The sequence below is a fragment of the Meira miltonrushii genome (assembly GCF_003144205.1).
Source record: "Meira miltonrushii strain MCA 3882 unplaced genomic scaffold FA14scaffold_2, whole genome shotgun sequence".
Taxonomy (NCBI): domain Eukaryota; kingdom Fungi; phylum Basidiomycota; class Exobasidiomycetes; order Exobasidiales; family Brachybasidiaceae; genus Meira; species Meira miltonrushii.
The window spans coordinates 3,494,440-3,509,668 of record NW_020289944.1 but is presented as its reverse complement, the minus strand read 5'-3'; the positions used below and the strand labels follow the sequence as shown (position 1 = coordinate 3,509,668).

At 43.8% G+C, this 15,229-nt stretch overlaps 6 protein-coding genes across 6 annotated transcripts; 4 read left to right on the top strand and 2 right to left on the bottom strand.

Moving 5' to 3' along the window:
- Positions 1-4: 4 nt before the first annotated feature.
- FA14DRAFT_120140 (putative Rab7) lies at positions 5-580 on the top strand (the record flags this gene model as incomplete). Its single annotated transcript, XM_025496389.1, has 2 exons — positions 5-151; positions 389-580. Coding segments are annotated over 2 exons (339 nt in total), but the record flags the coding sequence as incomplete, so codon positions are not given.
- A 1,903-nt stretch (positions 581-2,483) lies between these two features.
- FA14DRAFT_179350 (putative enoyl-CoA hydratase precursor, mitochondrial) lies at positions 2,484-3,443 on the bottom strand (the record flags this gene model as incomplete). Its single annotated transcript, XM_025500916.1, has 2 exons — positions 2,484-2,504; positions 2,577-3,443. The coding sequence occupies 2 exons, from the start codon at positions 3,441-3,443 to the stop codon at positions 2,484-2,486; spliced, it is 888 nt and encodes a 295-aa protein (XP_025356288.1).
- A 705-nt stretch (positions 3,444-4,148) lies between these two features.
- FA14DRAFT_172575 (uncharacterized protein) lies at positions 4,149-6,928 on the top strand (the record flags this gene model as incomplete). Its single annotated transcript, XM_025500415.1, has 4 exons — positions 4,149-4,296; positions 4,370-4,454; positions 4,529-5,588; positions 5,657-6,928. The coding sequence occupies 4 exons, from the start codon at positions 4,149-4,151 to the stop codon at positions 6,926-6,928; spliced, it is 2,565 nt and encodes an 854-aa protein (XP_025356287.1).
- A 127-nt stretch (positions 6,929-7,055) lies between these two features.
- FA14DRAFT_160914 (uncharacterized protein) lies at positions 7,056-11,097 on the bottom strand. Its single transcript, XM_025498883.1, has one exon. The coding sequence runs from the start codon at positions 11,041-11,043 to the stop codon at positions 7,096-7,098; it is 3,948 nt and encodes a 1,315-aa protein (XP_025356286.1). The 5' UTR covers positions 11,044-11,097; the 3' UTR covers positions 7,056-7,095.
- Positions 11,098-11,261: 164 nt separating this feature from the next.
- On the top strand, positions 11,262-13,954 carry FA14DRAFT_160913 (P-loop containing nucleoside triphosphate hydrolase protein). The gene has a single exon (XM_025498882.1). It carries the CDS (start codon positions 11,367-11,369, stop codon positions 13,902-13,904), a length of 2,538 nt encoding a protein of 845 aa, XP_025356285.1. The 5' UTR covers positions 11,262-11,366; the 3' UTR covers positions 13,905-13,954.
- Positions 13,955-14,045: 91 nt separating this feature from the next.
- On the top strand, positions 14,046-15,110 carry FA14DRAFT_160912 (uncharacterized protein; the record flags this gene model as incomplete). Its single annotated transcript, XM_025498881.1, has 1 exon — positions 14,046-15,110. A coding segment is annotated over exon 1 (929 nt), but the record flags the coding sequence as incomplete, so codon positions are not given.
- Positions 15,111-15,229: the final 119 nt, after the last annotated feature.

Here is a 15,229-nt window from a genome sequence, read left to right as displayed (position 1 = left end):
AAAAATGTCAAGGCCACTGAAAGTATTAATAATAGGTGATGGAGATGCAGGGAAGACTTCTTTACGTTCACGCTATTTGACCGATCAATTCAAACCTGCTTATCGTGCAACAATCGGAGCGGATTTTGTATCAAAAACGATTGAAGTTTCAGTTCCCGTTCCACGCGAAAGTAGAAGGAGGAGAAGGTTAAGCACAGCATCTTCATCATGTCACTCTTCCTGTGAGGGAGACGAGAATGATGATCGAACCGAACAGCAGGCGGAAGCTGGCTCATCTTCACAACCAATGAACGGAAAGGACAGAGCAAACAAGCAGAGACGACCTCCACTACAACACTCAAATACATCCGGACTTGCGGCTGCCACTGCTGCAAGACATCGAGAAAAGGTAAAGGTAACACTTTCAATATGGGATACAGCAGGACAAGAACGATTCAGAAGTTTAGGAACGGCTTTTTATCGAGGTGCTGATGCTGTGATTATCGCATTCGATATTACCAACAAAGGTGCTTTGGCGCGTACTTTATCATGGTATCGAGACTTTTGTTCAATGGGTGATTTGAGTGATGAATCGGACTTTGGGTTAACTCCAAAACAAAGACGTAAAGCAAGGGAGCAAAGGGAACGATTTTGCTGGGTTGCAGTCGGATGTAAGGGGGATCTTTTGAGTGACTTGAAACAAGGGCAACGTTCAAAGAGAGAAGATGATTGGATCGGCACATCATGGCAAGCAGCAAGAAGTTGGTTTGATGGCCTGCAGCCCAGATATCTACCTCCAACTCAATCCGAAGATAATGCGTTTGCCCAATTTGATCCAGCCATACAAGCTGCACAATTACCCCAGCCGTATGCAATCGATGACGAAGTCCCTGCTAATCCGGAGGATGTGTTGAGTAGACCGAGTCCTAAAAAGCATTCAATCGATATTAAACCACACATCCCATCCGACACTGCCGCTGATGCTCGACACCCGCAAGCTGGAACACCGCCAGGCGATGCTCAAGCACCGGGAAAGAATGCAAAATTGGTTGAGCAGCCTTCACCGCTTAAACGTGGAAATCAGAAAAGGGTACATCCTATTGAACTTTGGCAAGAAGGACTACCAATACCAAAAGCGAATGAAGGTAATGGCAAATCAGCTGATAGCACATTACGAAGTGGAACCTATGAAAGGTCAAGGTACGATAGTGCAACTTCGCAAAGCGGAAATAGTATATACTATTCCGTGCGGGGAAGTACGATGATGAGTCAAAGTCCTGCTACGCCTTCTTCAAGTAGTCCAACAGCAAATGGACGTGGAAATGGTGTGGCTAGATCGAGCAGGCCAAACCCTACCTCTGACTCCCACGATGCAAGTTTAAGAAGTGGTCAAAGTCTCGAGAATGAATCTTTGAGAGCACGAAAGAAAAGCAATTTGTCTGAGGTGCTATCCGATGACACAGATAAACAAAGTGTTTCACAATCTCATCAACCGGTCAAACCTTCTCTGATCTCAGTCGATAGTGAGCAGAGTAGCAGTGCTCGCACAGAAAGAGCAGCCCCGACGCAAGAGAATAACAAGAAAGAATCTTCTGAAAAAGTAGAACTTGAGGCTTCCATTGCAGCAGTCTCTACTGTCCCAAGTGGTGATCCAATTCCTTTTCCGACAGACAATGATGAAGAGAAAGAAGAACAATTGGAAGGAATAAGAGCAAGAAGAAGGAAAAGACTTAGCAAAATGTCGCAAAAGAGACAATCGATCGCAAGTCTATCCGCTGTTGAAGCAGATGAAACTGCAATAATCGCAGATAGGACTAAAGAACAACGATTGGAAGAACAGGAAGAGATTCGAGAGATAGAAGATGACGAAAGAGAACATACGAAACGATCATTAAAGATACCAAAAGAGGAAATGGATAAGAGAATGACGCTGTATTCCGCCAGACCTTCCTCCACAACTTCCACCATTCGACCGGCGGATGCAGATGTGTCACGAGATGTGGATGCAACTGATACTTACGACGCCGATCAATCAAATCCACAACACAATGTTGTAAACCAAAATGACACGCTCGCAGTACTAGACGATGAGAATCGAGACAGTGATGTCGAATCGGATCTATACGAAGATCATCTCGAACAAGGGTTCCGTCTATTTTATACCAGTGCAAAAAATGGAACTTCGATCGATGACGTTTTCCAACATATTGCCTATCGAGTTGCTCTTAAATGGACCTATGAGGAATGGGAAGAAGCTCAAAGACGTCAAGCTTGGGGATACGGACCGGAAGGTGAAGTTCGCACGGCGCCTCCCACCAATGAGGAAATCGAAAGAGAAAGGGTCAGAAGGGCAATCAGGATCAGTCAGGGAAAAGGAACAGGTGGTTGTTGTTCATAAGTTAAAAATGCTAACTCGCTAGTATACCCATTCTTGTTAAGGAATTATAATTTCGTGGAATATACCAAAAGTGAAAATCACATCCCAATCCTACACTTTCATGAATCTATTCGTTTGTGAATTGGGCCTGAAATTGCATGGGAGAGGAACAGTCAGTATATTTCTTCCATTTTATCCTCATTGCTGCTCATACACTCACCTTTCTCTTTTCGGCAAATGCTGCCATACCTTCCTTTTGATCCTTGGTAGCGAACAAGGCTTGGAACATACGACGTTCAAATCGCAATCCTTCTGCGAGATTGAGTTCGAAAGATGCATTGACTGCCTCTTTTCCAGCTTGAACGGCGATCGAACCTTTTGATGCAATCTTTTCAGCAACCTTTACTGCTTCTGCTACTACATCACCTTCCACTACTCTGCTCACCAAACCGCGTGAAGCAGCTTCAGCAGCGGTCAAACCACGTCCGGTCAAAACCAATTCCATTGCCAATGATTTACCCAAAGCTTTCGTTAATCTTTGTGTACCTCCGGCTCCCGGGATTACGCCCAAATTGATTTCCGGTTGACCGAAATTTGCCGATGGAGCAGCCAAGATGATATCGCACATCATTGCCAATTCTGCTCCACCTCCCAAAGCATGACCGCTGACGGCAGCAATGATCGGCTTTCTGATTGTTGTAAGTTTTGTCCAATGTCCTAAAAAGTTATTTTTGTATGCTGATTGAAATGTCTTATCACGCATTTCTTTAATATCTGCTCCTGCAGCGAATGCTTTTTCACTTCCTGTTAAAACGATTGCGCCAATTGCTTCATCTTCATCTGCCTTTTCTGCAGCATCGTTCAATTCGTGGAATAAAGCAGAATTTAGAGCGTTCAAAGCTTTTGGTCTATTAAGTGTGATTTGTGTGACGTTTGGCTTTGGTTGAGAAACAAGAATGTGTTCGTACGATAAACGTGGAGTTGTGGATAAATGACGATATCCAAAAGATGCGATTTGTGGGTTTGATCGACAGACCGAACTGCCGAGCACGTTTCTGCTTATTGGCGTACGTAAAAGGTTGAACATGATTGTGCTTTTTTTAATCTGATGATCGAAGATGGTAGGAGTAAATAAAGTCACTCCATCATCTTCTTCCTATTCACAATGGTCAATTCTCCGCATACTCCGCACACGCACACACCGGAAGATTGAGCGAAACACTGCTTATACGCCTTTTAATGTGGAACCGGTCGGGGAGGTACGCGGTGCAGCTATTGGGCGTAAGTGTGTTGTGTGTGTGCTTTAAACGGGGGTTGAAAGGTGAATGGATAGGAAGGCGTAGGGACCGCATATTCACGTGTAAACGCAGTGCTGAACCACCCCACCTTTTTTGTTCATGATGAGGAAACAAAGGAAGAAAAGAGCGGTTTCGATAACAAAAGGAGGATGGTAGAGGAAGATAAAACGGGGAAAGCTTACTATACAGGTTCATTTGAAGCAAGAAATCATGCATTGCGGAATTTAATTTTGAACCGCATTGAATAGCCGAATGGAATTGTGCCAAAATATGAAATGCATGAATTGTCTTGACGTAAGTAGGTCCGAAATTAGGCGCCACTAGAATTCGGTGACATATCACACGGCTGAAATCATATACACCGCCAAATTGAATCAATGCTCAGTCAGTTAACGAATCAACAATATAAAGTCTGTTTTCTCTCTTCATTTCCCACCATCTCCTTAACTTGTATGTGTACAAGATAAGCACTTTACACTTTTTTGATTCTGAAGATGACTGTGGATCATTGGTCATCTTTACCCGGCAAACTTGGCGATCTTCTTGTCGCTCGGATTCTTGAATCTCAGCCAGAATCTGCCCACGCTCTTCTTTCTACTTGCAAAACGTTGAGAGATTCAACTTGCAAGTCATTGTACCAAGGTATGCCATGAATTATTCTAGCAAATCCTGAAGAATTTCCTAGAGCTGATTGACTATTCTTCTATGCATACAGAGATCTATGTTATCGACAATGAAGAAGCATTCGATAATCCATCAAGGGGTACAAGACTGGCCACCGTATTCGCAAATGTCAAGAGGTGAGAATGCTTTACGCAGAATCTATGCCGACTTAACACATTCAGTCTAATGATTCCACTTCTCTCTCAACTAGCTACGCCAAATTTGTCCGCATCATCACAATTGTACCGCAACCAATCTTACACAACTCTTTGACGCCTAGTACAGACTCCAGCGAAGACGATTCGAAAAAAGATGATTTCTTGACGCCAAGACAGTTGGGTAAGATTTTGGCTACTTTTTCCAATCTGGAAGCTATCATTTGGGCTTCAGATCGAGTTCCTCCCCCTCAATTCTGTGAACTTGTGAGCATTTTGTGTCCCCGTGTGGATGCATTATACGTCAGACCCGCATTTTCAACAGTTACTCTTGGTCCGGAGCATAGATGGTCTGCAGAAGGAATTTCAAAATTAAGCAATTTGAAAACACTTGCAATCTCTCACGTCTCTGCTGAAGGAATTCGAAGGATCACAAACCTGCTTCCAACTGCTGAGAGACTTACCAACTTGACCATCGACAGTCAATTCGCCGATGACCAGCTCCTACGGGCAATGGGAGAGATGAAAGTGCTTTCTAGCCTCGTGCTTCGCTGCAGTGGAACAAAGGTGACGGATAAAGGTATCATCTCGATTTTGGAAAACAGCATCACTTTGGAATCTCTTGAACTAAACGAGCTCGAAGGTCGACTGAGCAAGAATCTTTGGTACAATATCAATATGCTTCCCGACACATTGCAACACTTCAAAATGTCGTATTTTGAAGAAGGCCCACACCATAGCTGGGTAACGGATCATTTAGATGGAATCTTTCAGATTTTTTCACTTTCACAAACTCCTCTCAAGACATTTTCGATCACCACAATCTTGCCGGAATGCTTTTACCTACAAGTCCCACAGAGCGAGACAGGCGCTCAAAATCTCAACCCGAAAACATTCCAGCTCAGAAGATCTTATCAGAATGTGTGTGATGACAAAATAGCCGCTCGAAAGTTGCCAGAAGATGCTTTGAAAAAGATTTTACTATATGGAGAGGAATTGGAAGTTCTAGAACTGGACATGTACGAGATCTGCACGGAAGATGTGCGAAAGTTGATGGACAGATGCAAACAATTGCGACACTTGCGCATCTTGCTCAATTCGCCACTGTCAAAACTTGTAAGTGGAAGGTAAGCCATTCGAAGGCAACGCAAATTTCTGACCTTTCTCATTACCTCATACCACAGTTTGGGTTATCTTCTAGTTTCGTGCAAATGACAAAGTTGGAAAAGCTCTCAGTCAGTTTGACTGAAGCACACTGCCCTTTGCCCGGCATTATACAAATTCAGCAAGAAGGCAAAGGCAAACTTCATGTTCGAACAAATTCTGACGAGACTGAATCGGTCAAAAGCCCAAAACTTGCTGTTGCATCACCAGTGGTTACGCACTCCTCTTTGACGACATGTCCGAACGATCGAGTTGGTTCGGATGAAGGGGTAAGTGCAGGTAGAAGGCCGTCTATAGCACAGCCTCCCTGCGTTCCAAAAGGTCTCTTAATTATTAATGCTGAAGGTGGCATTCCAGGTGATAAACTGGGCTGTAAGAATGACTGGATTTCCAACACAAATGTGACGGATGCATGCATTCCCCCTAAACGAGAAATCCGAAAACTCGCAAGACGCTGTCCAAGTTTACGAACGATTAATTGGTATGGTCGATTGGGCAAAGGTGAATGGAGCATCATCCCTGCTGCTACAACATTACAAACGGGAGTTATCTTTACACCCATCTATCTCATTGAGGATCGTGATCGCGATAAGTGTACAAGCTTGACTTCAGGCGCTGATGTGGAGAGATTCATTGTCTCACGTAGGATTGCCAATCTTCCAATCACTGGCAACGCTGGCGTGGAACGTGCTGATAGACAAGATGCGAATGATGACGTGGACAAAAAGTTGGCATCATTACCGCCGGCATTACTGGATGACGTGGAGTTCCCCAGGATCGAGACAGGAATGCCTCGCGGTGCGCCTTCATCACCTATCAGTTTACACGCATACTCTTCTCGTGACACCAGCACAACCTTGGTGAACTCGCCAACATTGAGCAACAAAAGTCCAAAGATACCGATACGTTATGCAGTAGGATTGCCATCGTCTCATGCCTATTCTAATATGACTCCCATGTGGGAGAAAGAAGAAGCTCGCAAGCATCCCGATCAACGTTCTTATGCTGAAGCAACAAATAAGAACAAGGAGATCACAAGTCCAAAAAGAGAATCGTTCTCAACAACCAGAGCACGTTCTTCCAGCCAAGTGGTTTCAAGTTGGAATCTTCAATCGACATTCGGCAAGGAAGGTTCGCCAGTTCAAGAAGCTCGAAGAGCAAGCATCGTTACGACAAACGTTTTACCAGAGCATACGAAAGACAAGAGTGGAAATGCAGTGAAGCGTGGCAGCACCTTACCCAAGAAGCCAGTGTTCACACCCGTCAGGAGAGCTAGTCAGCCTTCCGGTTAGATTCATTTCATTAAGCATTATCATTCTCTCAAATTTTCTTTGTATAATTCTCCGCATATCAAGCAGCATTTGTACATTCTCAGCAAATATGTCCCCATCATAGCAATCTCTCCCTCTTCACTCTCAAGCATGTGATCTAATAATTCATTTCTCGTTTCATTGTACAATTAACTGAGTCGACTGACAAGATAGCTCATTAAACCTTCTTGTTCTTCAGAGCAAGCGCATAAAAGCAATTGAAGCAAATTATCAAAGACGTCATGACGATCTTTGCGTAATTGTTGCAAGCTGTCAGAATCCAATTTCCATAAGCAACAATCCATTTCTGCATAAGCAGTCGTGTTCCTACTGGCTTTTGATAAGAATGTTAATTCTCCTGCAATCGTTCCGGCTAACATTGCTTCATTAATTTCATAATCTTCTTGTGGGAAATCATAACGTGCTTTCAAGATTCCTGATTCGATCAAATACAATCCATCAGAAGGATCTCCCCGTTGCCATAGTACTTCACCTTTTAACAGACGATGTTCGCGGAAGTAGGGTGCAAGAGTTCGATAGAAACCATCATCATGTTGTTCACGAGCCCAAGCTTGGAAGGTGATCATAAGCAACGTGAACGGTTGTGCGGCTGGAGGAAGACCAGACCCGTGAGTCGGTCTTGAGCCTGAATGAGAAAGGCGCCTTTTTTCTGGACTAGTACTCTTTCCAGATACTGCATTTGATTGTGACCGTCTTCTGTTCGTTGAATCATTGGAACTTTCTAAGCTTGTACTGTTCGAAGGAGATCCTGCCAATTTGGCAATCAGATGTGGATTAGACGATTTAGACGCTGCTTCATGTGCTGCTTCGAATAAGTGTTGCCTTCTTGGACTGTTCTCTGAGGTTTCATTCAAGTTGAATGCTGGCGCTCGCTTACTTTGAGATGGAACATCTAATGCCGCTCTTGCGCTTTGAACCAAAGGTTTTGCAGCTGAGGCTCCTGCCATGTACAGACTTCGAAGGTATTCGTTCTCCGTCCATTCCAAAGCTTCGTTAAGATTTTGGAAAACCTCTAATCTCATTGCTGAATCTGTCCAAAGGTCGACACTTCTCAACGCAATTCCCACATCGCTCTCAGGTGTGACACCGCAAAAGGTCAAAACGACATCTTTTGCTTGCAACAATCTCTGAATTCGAGTGAACGCTTCTGCTGCGGAAAAGTCCACTCCGTATACCAAGGAGAAATCCACGATCAAGAATCTGATAGGATGTTCTTGCCAAGTAGCAATGTCTAATCCTTTCCTGATGAGTTCCTCAACACCGGATATATTTGCAAAATAGAGGAAACCTTGTAGTTTGACGATCTGTGTTTGTTGCCCGGCTTGATCCAGAAATTGCCTCTGTGTTGTATGGCGACGAACGGTACTTCTTGCGATGCTGCCGTCTAGGACAGCTCTTACCGTCCTTCTTCGGGATGTTTGAATGACAAAGAATAGACATGCAACAATTACACCTGCCAAAATTCCTACAACGAAATCGTAATACGTCATAACAAAGATAATGACCCAAATCGTAAAGTATTCCCATGAATTCACCCTTCCAATGGTATCCCAAACAGCTTCTTTTGTCAAATCGATTCCAAGCACGAAGATTAAAGCACCAACGACCATAATCGGAAGATATCCAATCGCACCTGGACCGGAAAGGAAGATGATAAATGTGCCTGCTGCTAACATCAACCCGCTCAATCTACTTCCACCTCCAACACGGTAAAAGAGAACGCTGTTAACATAACACAAGTAATTTGGCACACTTCCAGCCAAGCCAGCGGCAATATTTGAAATACCATGTGCGAATAATTCTCTATCGGTATCCAAATTGTCTTCATTGACGGAAACGGCTAATGCTGGAACGTTGAGAGGAACGTGCAAGATGGAAAAGAATGTCAAAGCCAATTGAGTTGGCATCGTTGCCCATAATGCTTCCCAGCTTGTCTTGCGGAAATCGAAGTAGGTATAGAATCGCCAAAAGGGAGCTTCAGCCGCTTTTCCAACGTCAAAGACCCAATCATCTTTGCGTAAGTCTTCAAGCGGAACACGAAGAATGCCACTGGCAATGATATAGAACAAAACGGGAATAACGATGAAATATCCTGGGAACACCAGTGGATGATGAAACTTGGCGGTGATTAGACGTAAAAGAATTGCCAATAGTAGCGGAGGAACCCAATGGGCTACCATTCCCCACGATTGAACAAAGAATCGGAAAGTCTCTAGATTCCATTGGAAACCTTCTTCTGACTTTAGTTGACCCGCTACCTCTAATCCCGTCTCGATGAGGAATACACCCACACCTCCAATGCAACCAACCAGAATGTGACGGGGAAAGAATCCGATCAGAACACCAAGTCTGAAATATCCCAAAGCCAAAAAGACTACCCCAGCAAAGATGGAGGATAGCGCAAAAGCAATCATTGTCGTAGAGATCACTGCGGCTGGTTCAGTTTCTCCCAAAGTATCGATGATAATCTTGACCAAAATATGATAGAATGGAACAACTTCAATCATCATACTACCATTTCCTCCTTTGAAAATTGAGCCACCGAGGGTATAGATTAGTTGACTGATCACACAAGTGACAAAGAACATTGAAACTCCATCACCGCCAAAATCGGAAAACATCGGGTACGAGGTAGGAAAGATGATCAAACCATATGAGACTCCATCCAAAACATTTAATAGAATGCCCAAGAATACGGCCGGTAAAAGTCTTACTGGCTCAGCGCTGGCGGAAATGACATCTTTCCAGGTTAGTTTGCCAATACCCGAGACTCCTTCTTTAATGTAGCCAGGCAGAGAAGGTGGTGGCCTGTTTTTCGGTCGCCAGAAGGATGGTACAAAAGCCCATGCTACCGACAAAGGAGCATCCAGTTCATCTTCTCCTTCATCGTCGTAGTAATAATTTGATTCTGCAAACGAGACATGATGATCACGGCCACCTGCGTTTGTTGGTTGTCCTCTTGGAGCATTTGACGCTTGTGCAAGTGCTCCATAGCCATACGTTGAAGAATTATTCTTGGCAGCGCCTTGGCCTCCGCTACGATTAGAGAATACGCTGAAGCCTGATTGACCTTCACCTTCTGTGATAGATGGCGGAGCAGGTGACTTACTTCGAGATTGCGATTTTGATCGGTTCGATTCATTTCCATCTGTAGAAATTTGCTGTGATCTGCCTCTTTTGCTTCGTATTTGCGAGGAAATGAGGGGAGTTGCTTCTGTGACTTCGTCTCCGCCCTTGTGAACGGGAGTTTGCTCACCTATTTCCACCTTATCAGTAGGTGATCGAGCTGTTGGTGTGGTCGAATCATCATTATTTGCAGCTTGAAGTGCACGGGATAGATTGCTCGGTCCTTTGCTTTGAAGAGAGGCGGAGAAAGGAGAGGAACTGTTTAGGGTTGCATCAATAGCATCAGACTTGCCTCTTATTGTCAAAGGTGGGGATGCTTCTTCATCAGATGCTTCTTCTATAGCATCATCCAACCTTCCACCAGCTGAATCGGAATCTTCATCTGACCTAAGCGCCATTCCTGCCAGGAACGCAGTGCTGTCACGAATAGTATTTGAAGTAGCCGTATAAGGTGAAACGAGGGGAGCATGATTCACGTCTGATGGTTGAAATCGATAACTTCTACCTTGAAGAGCTACGTCTGAATTATTGGTCGTATTGGATTGACGTTCAACATCATGAAATAGTTGAGCATAAGAGGATGAATGATTTTCCCGCGAAGATCCATCGGGATGATAGGAAATTGCACGCGGATTAACTCCTGATCCTATATTTCGGTTACGAGCTTGTGATCGATTTGGATGTTGAAAATGTGATGCATCTCCTGTTGTAAGTGAACGTGGAAACATTTTACCTGGTGCAGGAGAATTATAAGAGCTATTATTACCATCTGTTGATTCGCTATCTCTACCTGAACTTTGAACAGATGGCCTTCTTTGAAGTCCAGGACTTGTTCCGCCGAATGAAGTTGAAGGCATATTTGCGCGAATCGCATTCCTTGGCCTTGGTGATTGTGCTCTTTGTATTTGAATCGATTGACGAACATCTCCGTCCCCTTGAGAGCGAGACATGATGATGAAGTTGTCAATCGATCAATACAATGTTGGGGTATAGGGTATTTAGCATGCTCGTATCAATAAGAAGGAAGCCTTTCTTCTGAAAAGGGGTCAGCTGGCCGGCCCTCTCTATCTATTGTTCGTTATTCGCTGATAAGGGCTGTAAAGACGCTAAGGTATAAATGCATCTTTTATTATCAAACATAAGCACGCGTTTACTCTTAAACTTTACGCCTTAAGAAGAAGTTCGGGTACATGCACACTTGAAGAAGTTCATAGCTCACTCTCAAAGCACCTTTTGATAAGACTTTGGTTAAGCATCCTTCCGATTTATTGCTATGTCGCAAGATGGTGATAATGTCAACACTTCTTCAAGATCGGTCAAGCTAAACAGTGTAAGCAAACCTTCTCAAAACCTATTACAAATATGGATCCAAAAGCATGCTGACTTATTGGCAAACGAACGAAAGGTGGAGCAAGATGAAGCTCGATTGTTGTTATCCAATTGCCCACCCAAACAACTCGAAAGGCATGGTCTAGCAATCCTTGGTTTAGGTGTATTGTCAATCTCTGTTGGTCTAGGAGGGAAAACGTTGATAGAATTGGAAAGACCGATAGCCTTTCATTCTTCCTCCACTTTCCCTCCTCATCAATTACGACCAGGAGATATTGTTCAGATTGAGGATAATAGCATAGACCCAACTCAACAAGGAGGCAAAAGTGCGAAAGGCAAGTCAACAAAATCCAAGACAAACGATGGAGATGCTAATCATACAGCCGATCAGGGCTTGGGTGGTGTAATTTTTCGTGTTACAGATACAAAGATTATCGTTGCAGCTTCAAGTAAAGGGTTAGATCCTAGCGACCTACCTGCACGCATTAAGGTAGTCAAAGTGGCCAATGATTCCACATTTGATCGAATGGAGTGGACTTTGACACGCTTAGCAAAGATATTGAATATTTCTGTCAAAACGGCCAAAAGAAGTTTCGATGCAGAATCGAGTGATGATGAGGAAGCAGCAGATCAAGACTCTGTCGTCATACCTTCAACTGCGACCAACAGCGGTCAATCTTCCACTTTGGTCCCAACTTTGGTGGGTCAGACAGCACCAACATGGAGAAACTGGCCAGAAGAGGAGGAGCTTCGGCTGTTCAACGAGAATCTGAATGCTTCGCAAATTGAAGCTATCAAATTTGCACTCACAGCAAACGATTTTGCGCTGATTCATGGGCCTCCAGGAACGGGAAAAACAACCGCAGTTGCTGAGATGGTATTGCAATTAGCCATTGTACATCAAAAGCGAGTTTTGGTATGTGGTGCATCGAATCTTGCAGCAGACAATCTTTTAGAACGAATTGTCTCTAAAGGAGGAGATGTTTTGAAAAGAAGTCATATCGGTATCACACGTATCGGTCATCCTGCTAGAGTGTTACAATCATTGATGACAGCAACACTCGATTATCAATCTCAACATTCTTCAGAAGGTGGATTGGTAAAAGATGTTCGTAAAGAATTAGAATCAGCTCTTTCATCTATGCGACCAAAAGATACCGCTGCAGGCAACAAATCTACTTCCTACCGTGGACAGGCATCATCCAAGTCTCAGAAATTGCGAGGATCTGAACGTAAAGAGAAGCGAGAAGAAATCAAGCTATTGCGAAAAGAATTCCGTAAACGTGAACGAGGTCTTCTTCGAGCGGTTTTACAGCGTGCTTCGATTGTGGTTTCTACTTGTCATGGTGCGGGTGCAAAACAGTTGGACGGGATAGATTTTGATGTGGTTGTGATTGATGAAGCATGTCAAGCAACAGAAGCTACTTGTTGGACTCCGATCTTGAAAGCGAAACAGGATGGTCAATTGATCTTGGCAGGTGATCATCTGCAGTTGCCTCCGACAGTGAAAGGATATCGACATTCTCAATTCAAAAAGCATAGCGGGAACCCAAAAAGGAACAGTGAGGGAAAGGAAAAAGAAGAGAAATCTGCAGAAGATTCGAAGAGTGGCGATGACGACGCGGGAAGCGGATCAGGTGCAGAAGAGGAAGAGCAATATTCGTCGAAACAAGTCATCAAGAGGACAAGATTACGACCTCCGCAATCTTTAGAGACGACACTGTTCAGTCGTTTGTTAGGCATGTATGGTCAAGGGTGCAAGGTTCTGCTTGATACGCAATACAGAATGAATGAAGAAATTATGAATTTTCCTAATTCGGCCTTATACGAAAACAAGATTAAAGCACATGAAAGCTGTGCAAAGATTCGATTGGCCGATGTAGAGGGTTACGATATCGGTAACTCGGAAGAAGAAGAGACAGATAATGCTCCAATCGTTTTCTATGATACTGCCGGATGTGAGATGTATGAATCTCGACAAAGTGAAGAAGATGCGGGCAGTGGTGGAAAAGCAAGCATCTTTCAGTTTGACTCTCGTGCCAATTTACACGAGGTCGAGTTAGTAGCTCAACATGTTGAATTGCTCATAAAGAATGGCCTTGCACCGGAAAAGATTAGCATTTTATCACCATACAATCTACAAGTAAGCGCATTAGCGGATCGGTTGCGTGGCAGTAAAACGTCAAAAGATAGCAAAGATGCGATTCGAACGGCAATGGAGAAGGTTGCGATCGGAAGTGTTGATTCGATGCAAGGAATGGAAAATGAAGTTGTGATCATTTCATTGGTTCGATCAAACGAACAAAGGAATGTTGGTTTCTTGGCAGAAAAGCGTCGATTGAATGTTGCGATGACACGTGCAAAAAGACAATTGTGTATCGTTGGGGATTCCGATACGATTGCAGGGGCTGGTGATGAATACTTGAAGCAATGGATGGCTTTCTTGGAGGAAAATGCAATGATTGAACCTGTAATTGTATGAATGTGTACTTTAATGCAATTACCTTTGCCCATTACGCGGCGCCCTCTTCCCTTTTTCCAGCCGGAGATTGACATCGTGGCCTGAGCGAGAGAGAGAGAGCGAGAAAAGAAAAGAAAAGAGAGAGAGACACGGAAATGCAATCTTTGTTCACATCCACAAACCCATTGAAACAAAATTGTAACCATGACACAACTGCAAGACTCTGATTTAAGAGCCCGTTCTCAACTTGATGATTGGTTTGACGATGGAGATGTTGAATCGGAAGATGATGGGCCAGGAGCACATAACTCTACCACCATCCGGCCTTTGTCTCCCACCCCAATCCGAGTGGAAATTCCAGCTCGCTTTCAGCCACTCCTGCTTGCAATTTATCAAGCAACTCCTCCAACATTCAGTGATGCGAAATGGGACCATGTTAAGGAAAAGTTGCGAGAAAATGGACGCTTTGCACTATTGAACTGCATTGATGAGGAAGCTTATCTGAAGGAAGCAAAAAGAGAGAATATGCCGGTAGAGTACAATACCTATCGAACTGGTGAAATCAAGACGGTGTGGACACAATTACCATATCAGTGGCTTCAACGAAATCCCACAGCAGACGATCAGAGAAACGCAAATGGCAGAAGTGCAAAGCCACAAAAAAGGAGTGAATACAAACAATCACTCAAAATCTTACATGGCTCTACTAATCTCACTACAGACATTGTCAAAGTCATTCTGCGCCTTTCAAGACATCACAAACACCGCATCAGGATCTTGGATGTTGCTGATATGTTGGGTGGCACTCATATGGTGATTGTAGTAAGACACGTGGTACGTTTGCTGCGAACAAGAGGTCTTTTGATCGATTGGGATGACAGAGAAAATGTTTGGATCATGGATGGAATGGGTGTTGACAAGAATGAAAACCTTCGGGAGACTTTTGAAAAGTTTCTAAAGGGCAAAAAATGCCTACAAAGAGCAAAAGAACTGATCGAAAAAGATTTCTGGGACGAAGACCCAAATGTCTTTCTGCTTTTTCATACGGCAGACTTTGCTCGACTGGTTGATCACGCTCGAAAGTCAACTGATTGCGTCAAAATGACCGCAAGTAATGAAGTTATCTGGATTGAGTAGAGTTTACAGAGCACCGCATTTGCTTGTCACACCTACCTGAAAATGTATCTGTACCGCATCAAGCATAGCATTTTGTAATTGACACCTGTAATTGACACTTTTCAGCATTCTTCGTACTCGTGGTGAGGTGAGGACAGACACTGTTTCAGTAGGTATGGTGTCACACGAATCATCATCAGCCGACAGTGTGGTCATCGACCATCATTGTA

Bases quoted from the DNA above. Each gene is read 5' to 3' on its own strand.
- FA14DRAFT_160914 (XM_025498883.1), bottom strand. From the start codon at position 11,043: ATGTCTCGCTCTCAAGGGGACGGAGATGTTCGTCAATCGATTCAAATA.
- FA14DRAFT_160913 (XM_025498882.1), top strand. From the start codon at position 11,367: ATGTCGCAAGATGGTGATAATGTCAACACTTCTTCAAGATCGGTCAAG.